The 23498-nt window shown below is 48.0% G+C and overlaps 1 protein-coding gene across 1 annotated transcript in view; it reads right to left on the reverse strand.

Annotated features, from left to right (window-relative positions):
* Positions 1 to 23498, reverse strand: part of ITGB5 (integrin subunit beta 5) — a 59394-nt gene that overhangs the window by 17760 nt on the left and 18136 nt on the right. Inside the window, exons 5-10 of the mRNA XM_027679023.1 lie at positions 21289 to 21457; positions 15123 to 15284; positions 13624 to 13719; positions 12499 to 12588; positions 8915 to 9049; positions 5412 to 5841 (exon numbers count right to left, since the gene is read on the reverse strand). Coding sequence (XP_027534824.1) covers positions 5412 to 5841; positions 8915 to 9049; positions 12499 to 12588; positions 13624 to 13719; positions 15123 to 15284; positions 21289 to 21457 — 1082 coding nt within the window. The remainder of the gene's footprint in view (positions 1 to 5411; positions 5842 to 8914; positions 9050 to 12498; positions 12589 to 13623; positions 13720 to 15122; positions 15285 to 21288; positions 21458 to 23498) is intronic.

The raw sequence follows: 23498 nt of genomic DNA on the forward strand, positions 1-23498 counted from the left end.
TGGTCATTTTATCTCTCCCCTTCAGGTCCTTTTTTTACTAAGCAGTGCTCAGATTCCACCTTTTTATACAAACTAAATAAAAAAAGGACCCAAATCAAAACCCTAAAGATAACAAGACTTAAAAGGAAACACTGCAGATGTGGTTTAGGCTCTGTTCCCTATCTTCTTTCTGCCACAGGCCAACCTCTTCCCTTCTGGCAGGGGTACATTTGCTTCATGCTACCCCACCCACAGCACAGCCACAGACAGTGGGCACAAAAGAATCTTCCCTTCCTCCCCAAACCACACTCAACCCACCACCTGCACCTCAGAAATTAATAAATCAACTACCCATTTCTTCTTCTGGTAAAAGCTTACATATTAGGAATGAAGACAATTAAGACCAAAAAACAATGCTAGTGTGCATCTGAGAGATGTGGATCACCTTTATTCTCCCACCTGAGCTTTCACATGCACACCAGCATCCTCTGTCCAGGTACTACCACTGGGTAGGTGAATAGTAACTACAAAGGTGTGTGTGGAATAAAGTCTATTTCCTAAGATGTGTCCATGAGCACAGTGATTTGTACAGTAACAGACCCGACCTGAAACCCCAGGGTGGAGACACCAGCAGTACCATCAAACCCAAGTGTAACTCTCAAAGCTCGGGGCTGTAATGCAGGACCAGAAACTGGGGCACTGGCACCAGAGCCATTGTCCCACCAGATGCCCTCAAACACAGCACTGTTAAATGCCATTACGGTGCTCGGGACAGGGAACACCAAAAACAAATTGCAAAAGCATGAGTGAGATTTCTAACTTGAGGCTATGTTAGAACAAACAGAATAGCCTTATCTCCCTGGGCTTTAGTAAAGACTAAAACCTCCCTGAGCTTCCCCATTTACTAAAACCAAGAGAGGAAGCATTTAGAAGTAAATACTGAGGACTTGTACATCCTCAGCAGTTTTTGAAGTGGTTTCTGGAGGGCAGCTGGAGTCTCATTGCATGTCAGCTTGGCTACTCTCTGCAAAATAAGCAGTCACTTTCCAATGAGCTGTCCCTTCTCACATCCCATTGCAGAAGTGATTCTGGCACTAGCGTGTACCTGCAGATTTGACACCCAACACTTTATTGCTGAGCCGAGCTTTTTGTGTCACTGGAAGCCCTGTGCCGGCAAGTGAGGCCATTCTCCAGCGATCGTGGTGTTCTTTAGCCAGCCACAATCTTTAGTCACCTGAACCAGTTAAGATGCTCACAGCAGCTTACAAGCTAGAGAGACTTTCCAGGGCTTGATTTATAGATGCACAGTGTTTATAAATCTGATTTACTGTCTAATTCTAAAAAAAAAAAAGAAGATAAATCCCAAAAGATCTGATCCCAAAGCTGCACCAATGTCAGCAGTTGCTGTGTTGCTCAGGCAGTATGGATTTTCCAGACAAATCCTCTGTGTTTTAGGGGGAGGAATGGCTGCAGTGTGGTGAGTGCTCTTCACTTACACCTCATTAGTGATGTTCCTGTGCACAACCAGAGTCCTGGGCTGAAGAGCACACAAACGACACCCACACAGGGAACAGTGGTAATGGGTGAGGGGAAAATTCTCTAGAGACACCATAATGCCATATTACTCTGCATCCCCCCATACAAGAAAAAATAGGTCTGGGGCAGTGATGCTAATGAAGCTTGGCCTCTGGCAAGCCAGTCTCTCTTCATTAGAGGCAAATGTGTGATGCCCTCAGTGGGGCCTCTCCTCCCTCTTGCCACCTAGTTTTATGGGACCTTCAGGAATGCAATTAGCGCAGAGATGCTTCCTTCTTTGTCAAACTGCCTGGCAGGCAGCCAAGGGGTTCAAAAGCCTCTGGGTTGTGCAGCCAGCTGCCCCTTCCCCAGCCCAGCTGCAGGCAGGAGGGTTTTCAGCCCCTCTCCCACAGCCACCCACATTTCAGAGCAGAGAGGCCAGAGCGATGTGGCGAAGGTTTCAATGTAAAAAGGCAACTTCTCCATCCAGATTAAAACTGGGAACAAAGCATTCTAGGGTTTGGGAAGCGACTGCCTGCTCTGTCAGAGCATGGTGCTGCGGATGACCAGTTGCACTTCTTTTGGAAGAACAAAGCACTTGTGCAAGATGTCCCCCACGGCCCTTCCAAAAGCCTGATTAATGGTTTGAAACAGCTACTCTGGAGCTGTTAACTGGACTCGGGGAGCAGCCGAACAAATGCCACTTTTTAGTGACTAAATGGCATTGACTAAGAGCTGGATGCAACTTGAATCAACATTTACGACATGTTATAAATGACTCCTTTTCCCACCTGCCTCACAGATGCAGGAGCCACGTTAAACCTCCCACTAACAGGAATTAAATTCTTGTTTCTTCTTTAGATTATCTCCCACCCAAAATCTGCTCCTCCACTTCATGGGGGGACTACAAAAGGACAGGAGCCACAGGCAGCACTGTCTGCAGGCACCTCTCCTCTAAAATGCTGACAAAATGAGGTGCCAATATTTATAAATGGACCCATGGATGAAAACACTTTTGCTGGCCAAAGGACTAAATACCAAGAGACAAGAAATAAGTTCATTTCAGACCATTTCAACCCTGCTCTGCTGTGGCTTTCGCTGGGAACAGAGGATGCTTGAGCATCATATGCCACCTATCCCTGTGCCATGGCAGTGACTCCATGGGGATAGCTTTGCTACAGATCACGAAAGGAAGAAATACCCAGGCTGGTTGGCAATGGGCTCATGGGGCCTCTGAGCTGAGGTGAGCAAAAAACACAGCCACATATGTGCAAAGCAGTTTGCATGAGCGGATTTTTACCTCTCAGCTTGGAAAAATGTGCTTTCCTCCTGGTCCTCCCCCTCCTCTCAGGTCAGGTTGGACTGACTGCTTTCCTACTGGCTTGGTCTGGGATAGGCACTCAGAGGTTCATGATATCATCTTGTTCAACAGTTTGGGCAAGTGTAAATGCATTTAATGGGGGACACCACAGCCCATGTGCTAAACCTGAGGTTGGGTTCCACTGGGGTGAAAACGCTGTTCAAAATACAGTCATCACTAAGGCACTGAGAGGCATTAAGTGCCTTCTATGCTACCAGAGGAGTCATGGTTTGCGCATTAGCTAAAATCCGTTGGTCTCCCCTTGCAGTGGGATTCAGCCTGTACTGGGTACTGGGATGCCAGAGCCTTTCAGGGACAGACATTTTGCCCAGTGAGGGCAGAGTGGCATTTCACTCCCTGGAAGGAACTGGACACCCCATGCAACTGCCCTGGGAGTCATCCTGCCCCCAAGGCATCACCTAAACCCTTCTGGCTGCCAAGTCTACACAGCTCAGTGCTGAGCTAAACACACAGTCTTTTTCAAGAAGGCCCCATTTGTAGGAATGAGAGAGTTTGCATCTGCTAGAACTGCCCAGGGATGTTTGTGTAGCAGAGGGCTGTTTGTCAGGGGCAGCTTTGGACACAGCCCCCCCCCCGCCAAGCTCAGACACTTTTGGTAGGCTGGTGAAATCCCAAGCCTCTTGGCCTGACAAAACCACCTCAAAATGTTATGTCACTGGCCCAGCGCTTGCTACAGCTCAGATTTAGCATCATAACTGCTGGAATTAAAAAAAAAAAACCCAAACAATGAAGCCAACAAACCAACAGCAATAGAAATACCAGGAGGCATAGGGAGAACCAGCCCACGCAGCCATGCCAGACTCCATCCCATTCCTGGAGAAAAGAGGCTGCTTGGCCTCAGCCTATCCTTTTGTTTTCTTTCATAGCTATAAAAATAACTTCTAAATGACTTCTAAAAACTTTGGCAGGTCCGAAAACAGCTATGCTGCTCTTCCCAGCACCAGACACCCTCCACAGGGACAGAATCAAGCAGGTGCAGCAGAAGAAACGCAATTTGCTTTCCTGTGGAGCGGCAGAGCTCTGGCTCTCCTGCTGAAAAGGAAATTTGAGCAGAGGGGTGTCCTTCTCTTGCAGCAACTGCTACACCAGTAACTTCCAACCTCTCTTTATAGCACTGCTGCCCTTAAATATACTGCTTTTGGATGGGATGATGCTATCAAAGCAATATGGTCCTTTGGAGAACCCGCAGGCAGTACTGCTCTTAATTACTTCACAGCTGAGTTTATTTTTTCCCCCATCTACTTTCAAATACCTTTTTCCTGCTTGCTCACCCCTATTTCCGCTCCTGCATCACCAGCTTCCCAGTCTGGGCAGTCACTGTGGGAGGTGGTACTGGCCTTTCTCACTGCTCTGCAGCAGGGAGCTCCAGGGCAATTCCAAAACCCAGAGTATCACCTGTCTTATCTTCAGCAGTGACAAAACAGGCTACAGGAAAATCAGCACAAACATTCTCTACCTACATAACAACACGATTGTCTGAAGCAGCCAGAAACTTGCAACCAGAAGGTGCCCCATCACTTACTGCCCAGCTCTGAAACGAGCAGGGCAAGATAAACAGCAGGGAAAAACCCTGCCAATTCCCTGGAGAAAATGTGAAAAATAGCTATTTTTTTTCCAAGTTTACACTTGTTTCAGAAATTCTGTCCAGGATTTTCAGCTAAGGAAATATTTTACTTGCTTGAAAGCAGGCAAATTTTAAAAAACCCTTTGCCCAGATCCAACTGGGGGAATTACGTCTGGGGGCTAATCCAGGCAATTACGTTCAAGGTAAATTATGTGACCTTGGACTGACGAGGTTTTAAAACCATTTTAGCAAACACAGCTAAATAACTCCTCTGCCTTTGTTTAAGCAAAGCTGACTGGCTACATCTTTCCCAATGAATGACTTGTTTTCCTAGTGGGAAGAAAAATCTATACATAAAATACCTTTAGGAATCTTTAACACAGCTTTTCTTTAATAAGTAACAGCCTGAAACACAACCTGTCTTTTCACTTGCGATGCACCAGGGGATTACTCCAAATGCTTCATCTTTAAAAAAAGATTGTTTCTGCCTAAGGCAGGGAAGGATGGCACACATAGAAAAAATCCAGCCTATGAAAACACCAAAAAGCTTCAGAGGATTCTGAAGCCTGTGCTAGTTTACTCTTTCCTAAGGATATATATTACTGTGCAAGAGATTTGCATAGTTACATCAAAATAACACCAAAGCCAAGACTCTGCTCATCTCCGTGGGACCCAGGCAGCGGACAAGCCTGCAGGGAGAGAGCCTTTCACTCCAACACCTGCAAACCCAATTCTGAGAGGGATAATGCAATTTTTGCTCTTTACTTTGAATGCACTTAAACTTCTCCCTTCTTCTCCCATGAGGAAAAGTAAGAGAGCACAGATTTCTCCAGAAACAGGGCAGATTTGGGCAGGTGGGGCAGGCGCAGCCCCTCACACACTGTGCACAGCCCAGCCCAACAGCCTTCCCCACTTCAGGGTGGTTTCCCCACTGCCACGATGTGGAGGGGACGAGGGAGGAAAGGCTCCTACCTGAGCAGAGGACTCCCTTGTACCTGGCGCAGGAGAAGTCGTCGCACTCGCAGAAGGGCCCATAGATGTTTCCAAACTCACTCTCGTAGCACAGGCACTGGTTGCAGCTGCACTCCCCTCTCCCGCTGCAGAGGGGTTTGCCCTCTGCCTCCCGGCACATGGCGTGGTGCATGTCCCCGCTGGCCCCCTCCTCGCACTCGCACCTGGCCCCCAGGTAGCCGGGGTCGCACTCGCACAGCCCGCAGGAGTAGGTCCCGTTGCCGCTGCACTTGCCGCTGGCGGGCGCGGCGCGGCCGGTGCAGCCACAGCGGCAGTTGTAGGTCACGGCCACCTCCAGCGTGTCCCGAAAGCCAGCGGGCTTGATGGTGAAGGTGTGCGAGGTGTCCTCGGCAGGGCAGCTCCGCGCCTCCACGGCCACCTCGAAGGAAACCTGGAGGGCAGGTTGAGATGTAGGTTAAGGGGCACGGCCCCAAAGCAGCTGTCAAGGGTGTCCCAGGAAGGAAACAGCAGATGTCCCAAGGAAAATCCATGGAGCAATTCCATGGAGCAGGGCCAACTCAGTGCATTGAGCTTCATTCCCAGGTGTGCAAAAAGCCCCCTAACAATTCCACATCCAGCAAGAGCACCTGCAGCTCAATGCACCAGCATCTGCCATGAGGGGTTGGACAACCTTAGCGTTTTAAAACTCTTTGCAGTTAGCCATTCACAGCAATTTTTCCCATCAGGAACCGTTGGCTTCTGTGAGGTGGGAAAGAACCCACCTACTTCCAAAAACAAACAGGGCAAAACTCTAGCAAATAGCCCAGTTTCCATGCTGTTAAAAATAATAAACTCTGTCAGAACAAACACTATCAAATATCTAACCAGCACAGCACAAGGGCCTGCGGTGCCTACAAGATCAGGGATTCAGAAGGTTTTATGGGACTCCTGATTTGCTCATGGAGATGTGCATCAGCCACAAACTCCCAAGCTTTCAGCATGTCATTTTTTTCAACAGGCCATTTTTAATGGACGCTTCTATCAAGACTGACTTCACAAGAGTTACACATCGTTATATGGTTATACACCAACCCTCTACTCGTTTTATGTGGCTACAATCCAGTGTCAGGGATTTTCTCCTGGAGAAAACCAAGACCATACAATGGCTGCTCGTTTGGTCCCTGATTTAATCCTGTTGTTTGATGGGGCCAGCCAGCACTGCCCGGAGCTGCCTCGTAGCAAAGAGGATTAACCTTATTCCAAGGAAATGAGACCCTTTCCTTGGGTCTCATAATTCAGGAGGGAATTATTTCTCTCTGGAGATATTTGGGGGTCAACTCAAGTTCTCACTGTCTGCACTGTCCCACATATCAAGGGGTGATGTACACAGGACGGCAGAGCAGCCACCTCCAGTGGGAGAGCTGCACCCCCAGAAAATCTCCCTTGACATCCCCCCCTTCCCAAGGCCTGAAGCAATTAGGATAGGAGCTCAAATTACAGAGGAGGAGATCAGAAAGCAAGCTAAAGGGATCAGGGTAATCCTGCTCCCTTTCACCCACTGACACCCACAGCTCCAGGACTAAACTCCAGCAGATTAGGGTCCAGTGCCAGCATTATCCTCTTTGGGGAAACTTTCTTAGCAGGAGTCAAATCTTGATCCACGTGGAAGCACTGGGGCAGAAAGCAGCTGAACAATACGGGAAGGAGGGACACGACCCCCACAATCCTGTGGCACATCTCCCTATGCAAGCACCTCCATACTCAGGGTGCACCTAAAACAGGAGTGGTACCAGTGCCAGCTCCCTGCTGCGCTCACTGCCAGACCTCTCGATAGCACAAATTGCAGTGGCTGGAGCAATGCCCCTGCTCCTGCCAAAGCCAGGAGCTCGGGATTACCTGCGCTTCCTCGGGGGCTCAGGCTCTGCCATGGGAACAAAGCACTACAGACATCACTTTTACCCACCCATCCAAGATACAGTAAATTCAGCTAAAAAAGCAGGGCTACCTCCCTTTTTAACACTTCACATGATCCTTATTTGGCGGGGTAGAACTTCTGCTACTGTTGACTCTTTCAAGCTATTTTTATATGCCTCAGCACTGAGAGCTCTGGTATGTTTGCAGAGTCACTCTTCTCAAATAAGGCAATCAGGCTGCTAACAAACCCACGCCCATGGCCTCAGACAGCAAAAGTCTGGAGAAAGGGAGGAGGTTCCCCACTGGTCTGAGCACTCCTGCCCTAGCCCTGCAGCCCAGCAACCTGTTTATCTGCTTCAATACTGAATTTACACACACAAAGCTTAGTTTTTTTACTTTTTAAAAAAAGCACAGGATGGATTATGCCATGTATACTGTTAACATTAAGGAGGAAATGATAATTTTAGTCTGTGCTGCCATCCAACACCCTAGGAAGTGAACACACGAGAGGAGGGTTGCTGCCTTTCTGAACACCCTCTGCCTTTTTTTGCAGTACCTCCAAAGTTAGCCACGATCCCTTCACTCACTGACACAGGAAAGACAGGTTTAGATTAGAACCATAGAAGCATAGAATCATTTAGGTTGGAAAAGATCCTTAAGATCACTGAGTCCAATCACTAATCAAGCACTGCCGAGCCCACCACTAACCATGTCCCTAAGTGCCACATCTACACATCTTTTAAACATCTCCAGGGATGGTGCCTCCACTCCTTCCCTGGGCAGCCTGTTCCAATGCTTGACAATCCCTTTGGTGAAGAAATTTTTCCCAATATCCAATCTAAATTTCCCCTGGTGCAATTTGAGGCCATTTCCTCTTGTCCTGTCACTTTTACCTGGGAGAAGAGACTGCCACTCACCTCACTAGACCCTTCTTTCTCGTAGAAAGCAATAAGGGTCCCCAAACCTCCTTTTTTTCCAGACTAAGCACACCCAGCTCCCTCAGCCCTTCCTTATCAGACCTGTGTTCCAGCCCCTTCTGTTCCAGCTTTGCTGCCCTTCTCTGGACACACTCCAGCTCCTCAAAGTCTTTCTTGAAGTGAGGGGCCCAAAACTGAACACAGGATTTGAGGTAACTCACCAGTGCCAAGCACAGAGGGTGGATCACTGCCCTCATCCTGCTGGCAGTGCTATTTCTGATACAAGGCAGGATTTTCAAACAATAACAAGGAAACCTTAAATATTTATTGGACTGGGAAAAGATCAGCAGATCATGGAAATAAAAATTTCACAGCTGAGAGTGTGATCTGAATATCTGGGATTACAGGAAAAAAGCCCGTTCTTGACTATTGTGTTTTCCTGCCTGTTTAAGACCTTTATCTCAGTGCTGTAGACAAGACACCTGTATTCCTTCTTTCCTCACAGCTGACCTTGGGCTGATCTACACCACCCAGAACTATTTCTAGAAGAAACACACTCTCTGGGTTTTTTATATCATGGCACAGCATGATAAGAGCAGAGGAAAATGAGCAAAACTATATTTTATTGCCCAGGACCACTCATCAAGAGAGTGAAGTAGGTGAAACAACCTCTCCAGGGAAAGGCAGACTCACCGTATCTCCAATTTTGAGATCCCCACACTTCCTGAGCCCAGGATAGGACAACCCATCCTGGCAGGTGGCAGTGAAGGTCAAGCCAATGTCCTCAGGGCTGTCCCAGACCGTGAGCTCCACCTTGGACCGAATACTCTAGAAACACAACAGGAAAGCAAACCATCAGGCTCCCAAACACAGGTGGGTTTCTTCTGCTTTAGTCTCTTCTCCTGATGTTTCCAGATGGTGGCTAGGACATCTCTGCACCTATATGAAAAAAAATCACCCCTGCACACACATTGACATTTGAGTTTGACTTGACCAGTCCAAAAGGCTTCTGATGAACACAACTAGACTCATGGGAGGCTGCCTACACACTAGGATAAGTGTGATAGCCATAGTAGCCAGTACTGAAAATATATGGATGCACAAGAGAAAAAAAGAAGAAAACATTCTCAACCCCAGATGGAGCATCTCTGAGGTGAAGGTCAGAGCTTTGTGTGCACATCTGCACCTCCTCCTCCCCATAAACCAGCCCCTTAGTGAAGTGCAAAGCCTGATTCTCCACCAGCAGTTGTCCTACAATATCTGTTGTACAGCACAGAGAAGGTGTAAAACTGCATTAACTCTGTCCTGCTTTCTTCCTTTCACTCATTTGGTCAGAAAAATATATTTTCCCTCCTAGGAGAATGTGCCAAACAAAAAGCACCCCTTCATAAGTATCAGCCGGAAACAATGCCATGGGAAAAAATAAATGAACAATCTCTTTCTTTGCAAAACTTTTTGAAGTGAAAAGCGTTTTCCATCAGTGAGGTTTTGGTATGCTCTTACCCCCTTTCTTCTTCTTCTCATCTCTCCGCCCTACTGCACGCACAGACTTTTTAAGTCACAACAAAATGAAGTTTATAAGTATTAATTTGGAATGACATTGTTTTGTTTAATTCTTCCAATGGCTGGAACTGATTTTTATACAAGTGGTGTCCAAAAACGACAAAGTTTTTCAAAATGGAGCTTTTTGTACAAATATTCTTATTTTCCAAAGCCAGCTTCCAGCTCCATCTGTCTCCCCCTTGTCTACAACCCTCACCAATGAGGTCAGATTAAGGAAAAGTGCTAATTCGGACCTCTTGCCAGTACATGTGATGACAAACCAGGGTTCACAGGCCAGCAAAGAGCCAACACTTTTGGAAATGGACAGGAAATAAATGAGTTTTGGCTGAGTGAATCTAAACAGTCCTTCAGGAAAGAAAGGAAAAATTTCCCATCTCTCTGCTATAACAGAGAAGCTGTTCATGGAGTGGCAATTGGGACCATCCATCACCTCTGGGCTCAATGTTGCATGTGCCAATAAATCTCAGGATACTGCTCTGCCCCAAATTATCCTGTAGAAATCAGCTGCCACACTGATATGCTCTCCTGTCTTCTTTCCCAGAGCATCTTGTCTGGGGCATGGCAGAAAACAGGACACCATGCCAGACCTCAGTATGACCTTGCATGGGCTCTTCCTATGTTCTTACACAGACGCCAAGTTTTCTTATTACCCCTATATGGTCATTCTGTTAACTTAATTGTGATGCCATTTTTATTAGCCCCTTTGCACTGTTACACAACAATGTCTTCTGACAGCACTACAGCCACCACGGAGGGCAACCGATAGTTGCAACATGAAACACTTCCAAGATCTGCCAGGATTTAGTTTAGGAAAGTGCTTTTTAAACCAGTGTCCCATTTTCTCTCTTTGGTCCAAACCCAGCCCTGTGTCTGGGCACAGCCCCACATGAGCCATTCCATCTCTCAGGTATGTTGAGATTTGGGGGAAGGGTTTGTTCTTAGGTTTTTTTTTTAGTTTTTTCTTTCCTGCCCTTTTAGTGAGGGCAGGAAGAAAGTAGTCCCTGTTCTCTTCTGCTTCACACCTTGTGGGATGAGGGAGAGAAGACAGCATGCTAGGCAGAAGAAAAGAGAGCTGGAACATGATGGGATGGGGGGAAAGGGACCTTGAGGGTAATGTAAGACCCATGCAAGTCCAATGTATGCATCAGTGGAGGGAAGCAGGGGAGAGAGGACCAGAGATGTCCAAAGCACTGAAGGGAAGAGGCGGAGCTCAGGCCCAGAGCACCAGCCACTGGCACCCTGCAAGAGAAGATGGTCCCTGTCACAGATGAAGGATTTCTCCAGGCTCAGAGTTTCCTTTCCATAAGAAATAAAAAAATATTCACTCCCACTTAGAAAACAGAATTTTAACCTTCTCCCTCAGTGAGAATTTCCGCCATAATTTCAGGACAAAAACAAAGCTACCAAGAGGAGACGCTGGGCAGGTGCCAGGTTTCCGGCAGCTCTTGGCAGCACACCCGTGGGTCCCAGCCCGCACCCACCACCCAGCTGAACAGGCAAGAAACCAGCCCACGTCTCAGCAGCCACTCATCCCACAGAGGTCATTCCATGGGGCACCTTGGTCTAAGCACCCTAGTGGTTTCCAGCCAGCTGCACCACAAAGCTCACAAGCAAAGAGACGGAGGGAGCAGATGTGGGGGTGTCAGATTCCCAACAGTTTTCATTAGCTTATATCTATCTGCAAAGGCTTGAGGGGTGCTGAAATAGAGGCATGGATGCATATTTCATCCATGAAACTGAGGCAAAGGGATGTTTTCATGTGACGGTGCTGAGATCACAAGCAAAGTCAACGTGGAGTGAATGCTCATTTCTTTCTCCCCAGACAAGTTTCTTAGTCGCAAGACTCTCCGTTCCTCAAGGGGACAAACTGGGACAACTGGGCTTTTGTTTTGCAGTATCTCCAGGGCCTCATTAGCAGCATTAGCTGTTCATTGCCTTTCCTCAGAGGGTGAAGCTTTGGGAAGCACTCTTCCCAAGGGCATAACCAAATGCTCTTTTAACTGCAGAGAGCTGGGGGCGAAGGAAAGATGACTTTTACAGCATAACACAATCCTACAGGGCCTCTGGATGTGTGAACTCCTCCAAAGATGTTCTTCCTTGCTCCGTTGCACTAATGAACATAGTACTAAGAAGAAGAGCTTGCAGCCATTGAAAGCTGTGTCCATGGGTCCTACACATGAATAACTCTACCTGAGGGCTGATCCGTTGTGGGGTCAGATCTCCATGCCCAGCACCTAAACAGAAATATCATTCCAGGATCATGAAGAGCTGACTCATAAGGATTCAGGGAGAAGACCGGCTTGTGATGCACGGAGAGCAACACAAAGATGTGACCTTAGCTGGAGCTGGTCTCATCCTTGGGAGGCCTCTGAACATCAGATAACAAAAATATAATCTATTTTACCTACTGGTAGGGTGCTCTGAGAGAGAGCTGTTTTAGATGGAGGCTGTATTTTCAGGGTAATTCTGCACATGAGAGATGTGGGGTGAAACTTCTGCTGTGCTGCATGCTCTCTTGGGCATTCCCATGCTCCTTCCCCTCCTCACACACCTTGCTTCCCTCCCCAGGGTGGACATCCCAGCCCCAGCAGCAGGCAGAGGACCAGGGAGGGAAGCGGCCAAGCCGGGTGGAGCTCACTGGGGAGGGGGGAGCTGAGCTGGCCAAGCTCCTGGCACTTTTCACTTCAGCAGCTGTGGTATTAAAATGCACTTACGTTGTAGGCTTTGACAATCAGCTCAATGATATTCTTGGAATCTTTGTGCAAAATCTCCACTGTTGTCCCGGGAATCAAGGCAGTAAAGTTCTTATGAAAAAAAAAAGGAAAGCAGAGGGTGAGGAGGGACCGACCCCATGCCAGGGACACTGGCCACACACGCTGCCCCATCACCCAGTGGTGTACATGGAAAGGTTTGGCTCCCATTAACGTGGAGCTTTCAAAAGTAAAGCATCCCTAGTGAGGCATGTCAAATATTAAACAAAGCTCATGGCCACAGGACAGGGACAAACAGACCTGGGTCTGCTGCCCGAGCTGCTATGCACTCAGGAGGGCTGGCACAGGGGGGAGGGAGGTGCAGCTGCCCCAACTTCCCTCACAACTCTGAGCATCCCCGGGAGAGGGGGTGGAGAATGAGCTCAGCCCTCCTGCTCTCCATGGGCGAGCAGCATCCCGACCATAGCAACACGGCTGCTTGTTGTTTCTGCTTGAGTCTCGAGAGCCTCTGCAGAGGTTTCCAAAAGCGACCCCGCCTGAAACACCATCCCTGCACCTGCAGACCAGCAAAACCCTGCAGGGCAGCTCCAGACACAGGCCAATCCTTGTGCCTAGAGCCACCTTTTCTTTTGGGAGGGTAGAGAAGGAATGGCAAGAGAGTTCTAATTGTGTGTGGCATGTCAGGGCCCTGGACTCCATGATGGAAAAACACAGCTGGGCAGAAACACTGTGCATGATTAGGTAATGGGATTAAGTCACTGCAGAATGGGCTGAGCAGGTTTCTGCTCTCTGGCACGCTGCGTGCTGGCAGCCGTCCGAACATCAAGATTAAGATGGAGTCTATTTTAGGTCTTCACATGCTCACTAACACATATATATCTGTTTGCTCTAAGAAGCTTTAGTGCTTTTTGCTGAAAGGACTTAGCAGGGCAGGACAGTGGCTGAGCCTTGCCTGCCTGCACCAGGCAGCATGTGGCCATGGGCATGCACACTTATCACTGCACACACATGTGTTTGCCACTGCACACTCGCCTGTTTGCAGTTGCCTCCACTCCCCAGGGCATTTCATTCCACTTCTCAAGAGGCATTTCAATCTGCCCCCAGCCCAGGCGGTTTAGCAGCGCTTACCTTGTAGAGGACATAATGACTTTTTGTAACAGCAAAAATCAGGTGGATGTTGTTTTCAGCGAGTTTCTCCCCAAGAAGCGCCAGGGAAGGATAATCCTAGGGGCAAAAAAGGGCAGAAAAACTGATGGGTAGCACAGAAATAAAGATTAATCTCATTGTTCTTCTCCTCCCAGCAGCAAAATTTGTTCCAGACACATGGCATGTTTTGCTGTGGGATGAAGTCCCTGATGTACCAGCACAATCCCAGCTGAAACAGTAGAAGTCTCTTTCTGCTGCACCTTTCACTAGAATACATGACTGAAAACACCATTAGCTACAGCAAAACACGAAACACTGAATTTCTTTCTTTCATTCCTTCTTTCTTTCCACTTTGCCATCAGCAGATGTGTGTGCTAACTGGCTGCTACCTCCAAGGATGTGAGGCTGGGAGATCTAGAACTGCAGTAAGTGGATTTTTTCTCCCAAAGTGGAAACATCCATTGCCTGATTTTTCTGCATACTGGGACCATAAAGAGATTACAATAAGCTCTTTAATTCTGCAGATATCCCAGATGGAGAGGACAGCAGGGAGATACTGCTCTAGATATCCACAAGCAACAAAATAACAAACCAGGGCTCAATTTCAAGAGACCAGCTTGAGTTTAAAACTCTCGCCTGTTTCTGAAGTGCTGTCCTTGGAAAAAAATCCACTTGATTTACTTGCAGACTGGAGGGCTGATTGAGAGCCTCGGAATTCAAACATGGAAACAGCAAGGAAGCATCCCCGTGCCAGCTCCACAGCATTAACTTCACATCAGTACAGGACTGTGCTCCCTTATGCATATATACACTTACCAGGACTGCACAAATGGATGGAAAGGGGTTCCACCACAGAGCCCAGCTTCTGGCCATAACACAGCCACCCAGATTCACCTCCCCTTATGGGGTGACATCCATTCAGGAACCATAATTAGTGCACCATTCTTAGAAGGATGTGCTAATGAGGTGGCAGGCAAGTGTTTCCTACACTGAGTTAAATTTTAAAAAGGGCTGATTTGCCTGTTTATTACTAAGACCTGTGTTAGTTTTGTGCTCATAGGCTGTGAATAAGAGAAGCATTCTGTTGTACTCGCTATTGTAGCCACATCACGGTAGATACAGCCTCCTCAGGAAAAAGCTGGCAGTCCTTTGGAGATTTTAGAAAAGGAACAACATATTCTATGCTTCCTGTACACTTTGCAGACAAAATACAATGCTCTTCAGGACACCAAGTTACTTTTCACTCTCTTGCAATGGGCCCTGAAAGAACTCACTACACTCCTAACTTGTTTTTGAACATCACGGAAGCATTCACTGTGGGAGGATGCCTAAAGGGAACAGCAAACTTTATTTGCAAATTGCAGGACCAGGTCAAACCATGCTGGTCATGCACTGTATTTGCCAAAAGATGCTGGAGTGGGGGCAGGCTGGTCTCCAGAGAGGTTTGTGGTCTCTAAGGGCTGGGCCCCTGTCACACTCACCAGCTGGCTGGACGCACTGTACTCGTTGGCTTCATTCAGGTGACACTGGCCATCATGGGGCTGCACCAGCCCCCCCAGCTTCCCATCCAGGGCTATGTGTGGCACATCATCCGTTGTGAAGACCAGCAGGTGAGATGCCTCCTTACGCCAGCCGATCTTCTCCTGGAAGAAAACAAACCCTGTGAGACAGCTGGTCTGCCCCTGCCAAGCCCACGCTTCACCCCTCACCCTGCACATGGTCCCAGCCATGTGCCTGGTCAGCAGCAGACTCATTAGCACTAATTAGGAGAGTACCATGCTCCTGTCCACCCATCCCTCGTAAGAAAACAAAGTGTCAGGAGCCCATCCAGCATTTCCCAGCATCTCCTTCCAGCACGCTTACTTTAAAAGGCATGAGGAGGTATGCGGACTGTCCACCAGACCTTCTCTACCCAGATCCAAGAATAAGAATTTCAGCTGCTTTTACGGCCAAAGGAAAGCTGCCAACTTCCTCCACACACATTTAATCTGACCTTGTTTCCTCAGCTCTGTGGAGCAGCCAAGGCAACAGCAAGAGCAATATCCCTGCTCAGCATTTTCATTACCGACCACTCATAAAGGCTGTTTCTGAGCTGTGATGGACGAAGAGAGGTCCCTGACCAAGGGATCTGGCTTTGGTGCACCTGCATTCATGCACAGGCACTGTGCCCTGCTCCCCTTCTGCACACATCTCCTGGAAGCTGTGGTGCCTCCAAGCCTCTGCCATTTCATTGTGTACCTCTACACATGCTCCAAATGGCTCCATCCCCCCTGCACCACAGCCCAGAAGAGCAGGGACACACACAGCCAGAGCAGAGTGGGGCAGGGACCTTTGGCATTGGTGCTGGCACTGATCCACACACAGCTGCCCCGCACAGCTCAGCCATGAGCAACTTCTGCCTATTTAAAACCATGGTAATGCCAAGACATGCTCTAGTGGTCCCTACGAAAGCACTGAGGTGTCAAGCATGGCACACGAATTGTCCTCCAAACCCTCCTTAGTCACTCTGTGCAAGGACCAGACATCACTGTCTTCACATGGAGAGAGATGCAGGGATTTTTTCCAAGTAAAGAGATAAGATTTAGATTCTAAACATTCCTTCCCATGGAGCTTCCCCAGGTTTCCAACTTTGCATCAGCCCGAGAAGCAGATCTGTGCCTACAACAGCACACTGAAGTACTTAGTTGCAATGGAAATGGAAGGAAACAGAGGTGCTCAAAGAAAATTTTTGGAAACCACAGCACTGCAGCAAACTCTCTTGCACTCACTGGATGCTCCTGCTCATTGTCAGCTCATTGCCAAGCAGGGTGGGCTGGGGTCTTGCTGCCAACCAGGGCAGGGAGATCCTGCCATGGCACAGACTGGAGCCAGAAAGGCCCATTACCCAGAGCTTCCCCTTGTGCTGGCCACCCTGCCCGTCTGCCAGCAAAGACACAGCTCCACACCTTCCCTCTCCACATACTTCCAGTATCTCCGTCCCTCCAGATCCTAGCTCAGAGAAACACCACACAAATGCTTCGGGAAGGGATGAGGGAAAAGCTAGTAAAAGCCTACTGATGGGAATACGGTGCAGATGAAGATGCTCAGCTCCTCCAGAGCTTACTGCTCAGCTTATTTAGCAAAACCTGGGCTCTGCCCTGTTTACCAGTACATGAGCTACCACAGCCCCACAGTAAAGGCACTTCCTTATGGAAAGCAGGCGTGGGCAGGGCAGGAGGGCAGAGCAGGCAGTAGGGTGCAGAATCACGTCTGCCAGCACAATTTTCGCCTCCAAATGTGAGTCATAGCCCAAAGCCTGCTGATCTTTCTGATAAATATAACTCTTCCTTCAGGGACACTATTCCAAGGTAGACTCCTTTTTCCTCCCTATTTCTAAAGGTATTTTTTCTTTATGGTATTTTAAAGACCCACACGATGCAAATAAGGCCATAGGAAGAAATCCTTGGCAACACACTTCCTTTGCCGTGCACCAACACATTACAGTCCAGCTCAGTACGCAATGAGGACTTTTTTGCTCTGGGAAGCAGGATTTATTCCACTGAAGTTACCCCACTGGACAAAAGACTAAAACATCATGCCAAAATGTAACTTCTTAAGAACTCAGCCCAAAAGTGATTAAAGCTCTAACAGCACAAGAGGCAGATTTCAGTCTACTCAGCCACCAGACAGAAGCCATTCCAGTTCACTTTTCTTTGAGTATCCAAAGCTGATTTCTTTTTAAATGATTGAGGCCAAGAAACTTCCAAAGAGATTAGAGGGATTAATTTGAGTTTCATTTCCTTAGAAATGTGCTACACACAAAGAAAAGGAGTTGCATTTAAGCAGCAGCTAAAAAAGCCACTTCAGGGGTGATGCTGCTGGTCACCTGCCTGCTAAACCCACCTTTAAATCATGGGTTAAGCACCCCTTTGCAGACAAATTTTCCATGCCTCTGACAGAATTTCCCACATCAGCAACATCAAAACTGCTGTGACTGCTCAGTTCAGGAACTCACTTCCAAAAAGCAACGAGCACCCAGCATCCAGGCACTGAAAGCATTTGATGCCTCGGAGCATCAGACCAGTGTGTTTTGGATGGGATGGCCAAGCCGGTGCTGATGCCACACCAAAAGAGCTGTAGGTCTATGAACAAAGCCCCTGGGGAGGCTGGCATGCTGAGGAGCCACTGGATCTCACAGTGCCTCTGCCAGCGGCTTCCAGGCGCTGGAAAAAACAGCTCTTCAGCATGCAATTTCCACTGAGAAACCCAGAGCAGCACTCTGCTCCACTTAAAACAAATAACCAAGGAGTCTTTCATTTATTTTTATTGGACTGGGATTGTTGAACAAAAAAACCTGCACTGATGCCTGCCCCCTCATCTGGTTTTTGATCCTCATGGGATGTAAAGATTTTGAAAGCAGGGGTGGGACTGGACCCAAAGCAGAGTAAGGTGGGAAGACGTGTTTCCACAGGGCTGGGCGTGCTATGGATCCTGCCACTACTCCTACAACCAGCTGCAGTTGTCTCCCATACCCCAAACAGCTTCTCACTCCATAAAGCCAGCAGTGACTGGCAAAACTGCCACAGCTGCCTCAGCACAGCACAGCCCTCCAGATACTATTGAAAAGGCTGCAAAACCCATGAACAGTATTTCCATGCATAAAAAATATCTAAATTTATACTTTGGGCACCGAATAAAATCCGTTCAATTGCCAAGATATCAACTGCCAGAAAAGCCCCCTGGATTCATCAATATGTCTAAAACCTCACCAGTTTCTCAGGTGCAGACCTTTTTGGAAGCAAGAAACAGATACAGGTGCAAAGCAAGTATGCCTTAGGGGTTAAAAGCCAAAACCTCATTTGTCTGGTGCTGCTCTGAAAGACACCTCAGTGTCTCCCACATGTCTTTGCTATCACCATATACCAGTGTCGACCAACTACTAATCAAAACTGTTTCAAAAGACACTTGATTTTTCAAACATTATCTCCTTACTGCATCTTAGCATACAAGATCTGAAACTTACACATACTACCAAGCCATGTGAACCTTGCACTTGGAAAATGGCAGAAAACCAAAATACTGCAAATGGAAAATGTAATTATGGAAGGTTGATTAATATTCCTGGCTTACTATTTTAGCATAAGAATAAAGGCTTATTGTCTATGGCTCTTTCACTGCCTCCAAAATAACATTTACCATATCTTCATCTTTCAGAAAAGAGCCAAATCCTGGGCCTGCTCGTTAGTCTGTATTAGCTGTACAGACTTCCCCCACTCTTTGGGTTGAAAACCAGGCCAAAAAATTACTCGAGTGCTACAGAGCTCTTAGACAGCGCAGGCAGAAGAAATGCTTGATATAAATTACAGTATAAAAACACCTAGTCAACAAGAGTAGGTATTGTTTCTGAAACCTCAGAAGGGGAGGAGAAGACCACACTCAGACACCATGCTTGGAGACAGTGAGGTTCTGCTATGCCATGGTTAGCTCTCCCCACGACATCCCCCCTGATGCCACAAACTCTTCTGCTGAGCACAAAGTAATTCATGGTCAACACGCTGCATCACCCAAAGGCAGGGGACTTTCTAAGGTCATAACTGCCCTGGAAAAAGGCAGTGAGATGCAATGGGGTCCCAGACCCACCCCGGAAAGTCACCAAGGTACTTGTATGCTGCTCTCCTTGCATGGTGAGGAAAATAGTTCCTGAGCTAACAGAAACTAGTGACTGTGCAGGGTTTCAACCCCCCATTAATCACTGTGGATGCAAAACACCATGCAAAGAGCATCCTCATCACAAGCAGCACTTCACTGCCACCCCAATTGTCCACCACCTTTGCCCTCCTCAACAGTGCTGAGCCTCACCACAACCCCTGGCCACTGACCAGTCTGGGCCATCACTTGACCGCTGTGAAGGAAATTAAGCACTAAGTTCCCCTTTTGACTATGGGGCCAAACATCCTAGTGTCAAATCAGCTGGCTTGAAATTATGGCTTTTTTAACTCTGGACAGTCTTTGCTGCTTATGGCTGGGATCAGAGGCAGCTGCTCCACCCACAGCAAGAGGCTGCCAAGGCAGCACGAGTCACGGCACAACTGTTTCTCCTGCCTTGCACACCAGTCCCATGGTCTTTCTCTCCCACACCCAAGCTTCAGTAATTGCAGCAGTAACTGCTGTGGCTGCAGAAACTCTTCCATCATGACCTGCCAGATCACGCCAAGAGCCACACATTGCACATGCTCACCTTTGCTCACCCTTCCTAGAGGATGCTCAGTCCTGAATTTAGATGGTGCCAGAATCTAAATTTGCCTTCTGAATTTAGAAGGGACAAGGCTGTGCACTCAAGAACGACAGTCAAAGATTTTGATCCTTACCAACAGTCTGAGATGGGCACAAATGTGCAGGAATTATCTTGCAGGTCTCCTGCCTTCCACCAATACCTCCAAAATGAGCCCTTGTGATACACACTGAAATATTGCTGCACCGTAGGGAAATGCTGTCCTGTTTTTGCAATAACATGGTGGAAGGGACTGCAAAAAACCACGTGGTGAGTGGCACAACTAAGTCACCATCCTGAGATGTCCCTATTCTAACCATGAGAGCCACCTCTCCAAAACTGAGAAGCACTTTATATCCAGACAAGTATTGGGAGCAGCTCTGTAGTTGTGCCAAGAAAAATACCTGTGTCAGGCTAGGAGAGGCAAGATGACTGTTGGCTGGCATCAGATCCAGTGGGGCAGGTTCACTCCTGCTGAGACTATGAAGCGTAAATGAAGCCAACCCAGGTGGAGAAAGATCTGCTTTCCCACATGCCTGCATCCCATCACTCCCACAGACGATGACTATCTCCCGGTTCCCATAATTCAGACCCAGAAGAAAACATCAAAAGACTATGAAAGGCTGAAGCAATCAGAAAGCAAATTGTATGCCAAGAGGGGAAATAGCAAAATGACCCAATCCCGGTGAGCAGGGAAACTCAGCTACACGTTGGAGTGGAGCAAAGACCTCCATCGATGACAGACAAAGGGATATGGAGCAACCCACTACTCATTCCAGAAAAATATTCAAACAAGCATCTCCAAAAACCCTAAGGTTGTGGCTAACATGGCACCAAGCTAATGAACTCTGCTCCAGTTTCCTTGACAAAGTGGGGGAACAGGCTACCAGTGCCCGGAGGTGGGATCATCCAGCCCCACACGCAAAGGGGTCAGGTACGAGCAGTAGAACCAGCTCCAACCCTCAACATGGGTCAACCACTGCAAGATGTGTTTGACACACTTAAGAAATGCATTGATCTGACATGTGGTGCTGCTGTACAAAAGTGTATGCAAATCTTACAGGATTATGTCCCAGGTGCTCAGGGATCAGCACCTACAAGTCTAACTGTGTGATGAAATCTCAGCCCTGTATTTGCATTTGCGAAAGCTCTGTTTTTATCCCTTTAAACTAGAAATAGCATTAACTTTTTTTCCTTTGCCTGTTTATCTACAAAAGCACATGAAAACAATAGCCTCTGCTTTTCAAAGCATTTTTCATGATTTCTGCAGGAAAAATTTAGTAGTTACTTCTAAGAAATGGCATATTGAAGCTTTACCCTGGTCCAAAAACAAAGCAGAAGCAGCCTCCTCCTCCTCTTTTGCTTTGCTGTAAACCCTTGAAATCAGAGCAACTCACCTTGCACACAGCAGCCTGCAAAATCGCATCAAAGCCGCCCTCTGGGGCATCTCGGTTGCGGGAAACCTTCTGTTTCTGAACTTCTTCGTTAAAACGGTCAACTTTATCCGTCAGGGACAAGAGGTGGCGGAAGCCAAAGGATGGGACGCAGCTGGGAAACAGCTTGTAACTGTGAGAGGAACAGAGGAGTGGTCAAATGGGAGGAACCACACCAGCAGCCAAGAGCCGCAAAGGCTCCCGGCTCTACCAGGTTGGTTTCTAAAATTCTTCATTTAGAGGGCTGAAATACTCTCACAATTCTTCATGTTTTGGACACTTTGATTTTTGGCTATCTATATACAAAACCCTACAGTAGAGCCCATATTTTTTTTTTGTTTCCCCTCAGGAGCTTTGAGAAGCTGAAGTTTCCAGAGATCCCACTAGGACTGAAAATCTCTCTCCATGTACAGTGTGAGTGGAGACACAAAGCACCAGCCCACCCTGGGTCAAGCTGATTCTGCAGTTTCAGCACCCATAAAGTGGTTTTCACATTGGGAATCTGTAGTGAAGGATGCAACCCAGTGATAGAGAGGGTATGTTTTCCCAGCAGACTGGGATGGCCATGGGTGCTATGCCCCATGCCTGCAGAACTGGTGGGCTGGTGTCAAAGGGCACCATGCAGGAGCATCACTGCTGAGAGGTACCTTTCCCCTGTTTTGAAATATGGATTTTCACTCTGTCAGCCAGTTTTCTTGCCAGCATATGCCACTCTACACCCACTGCACATCACCAGGCACCTGGCAATTGCCCAGCATGAGATGTAATAATAACTAACACCAGCTCATGCTTCCTCCCACTCTCCCTGCAAGCCAGTGAGCAGACACCATCCCTGCTTTCCAGGGCGTCACTGGAGCAGAAAGGTAGGAGGGGCACCCTAAGACAGAGAAATGCTTCAGCAGGCTACCAGAAAAACTTTTTTTCCCATACAAAACCATGAGAAAGCAGCTTTGGTTCTCACCACATGGCTGGGAGAGCTCAGCAGAGCAGCTCCTGTGGTATGAGAAATCAGGGAGCATGTGCAAGGGAGAGGGATGGGAAGGGTTAAGAAGAAATGTGTTTACAAAGGAGTTGGGTTGGCACTAATTCACTCTTATCTTCAAAGATAAAACTGAGAGAACAATTAAAAGCCTCTGCTGACACATGACCCTCTATAGGTAAGTTGTAAGAGGCTTTTTACACAAAGGAGTATTTAAGATTTACCACCACTGAGAATTCAAATCCCTCACGAGGGACCCCAGAGCAGGGATTTCCACCCACACAGCCCTGCACACACCTAACCATGGGGCACGTCCCACTGTCCTGGGCCTGGCTGGCAATTGGAGCCATTCCCTATGATCAGCCCCATGTCCAGACTTGTATCCCACTCGCACACAGGGCCAAGGCAAGGAGTTTGCAATGTCTGAAACCTCTGCACTGCAGGGTCTCAGCAAGCTGCCCTTAGCCCATATGATACAAACCCATATGTTTTGTTAGAGCCCTGCTGCACAAAGAAAACACTGACACACTGTAGGGTCCTACCTCCCATGAAGATGTATAATTTAATTCTTTTTTGTTTCTTTCACACTCCAAGTTTGCTGGCAGAAGCTGCAAGGCGGCAGCAGGGCAGGCGCCTCATAGCTGAGCAAGGGCACACAGTGGTGTGGGTGGGTTATCTCGGGCTGTGACCTCCACAAGCCATATCACAGAGAGACAGGCAATTAGGGGTTCAGTCAGGCCCTCTGCCTTCCTTATCTTTTTAAATTTAGCGTTTGTTTCCTTCAAACTATCATCTCTCTTGAATGACACCATGGCTGCGGGAAGCCACTTCCTGGCTTCCTGGGAGGTCCCAGCCAGGATGCTGAGTCAGGAGCAGGGATGAGCAGGCACAAGGGATCCCAACCTGACCCTGTAGGAAAGCAGGGCTGCACCCCACCCAGGACCTGCAAGTCAGACATCACCACAAGGAAGCGGAGGAGAGAGCCTGGACCAGGGGCCAAAAGCACCCACTGCAGCTCATGTTTACTTGCAGTTTTTCTTAGAAGCTGAACAGTTTGTTTTGACACTAGAAATAGCTACAAACAAAACCACACCTGACAAACCTCACTGCAACATCAGTGAGCCACATGGCAGCAGCCAGAGCCCGCTCACAGATGGGGCAGGGGAAGGGGGTTCCACCACAGAGCAGGGAGCCA

This window comes from Neopelma chrysocephalum, unplaced genomic scaffold, assembly GCF_003984885.1.
Source record: "Neopelma chrysocephalum unplaced genomic scaffold, ASM398488v2 Primary Assembly neopelma1_44, whole genome shotgun sequence".
In the NCBI taxonomy this organism is placed as follows: Eukaryota; Metazoa; Chordata; class Aves; order Passeriformes; family Pipridae; genus Neopelma; species Neopelma chrysocephalum.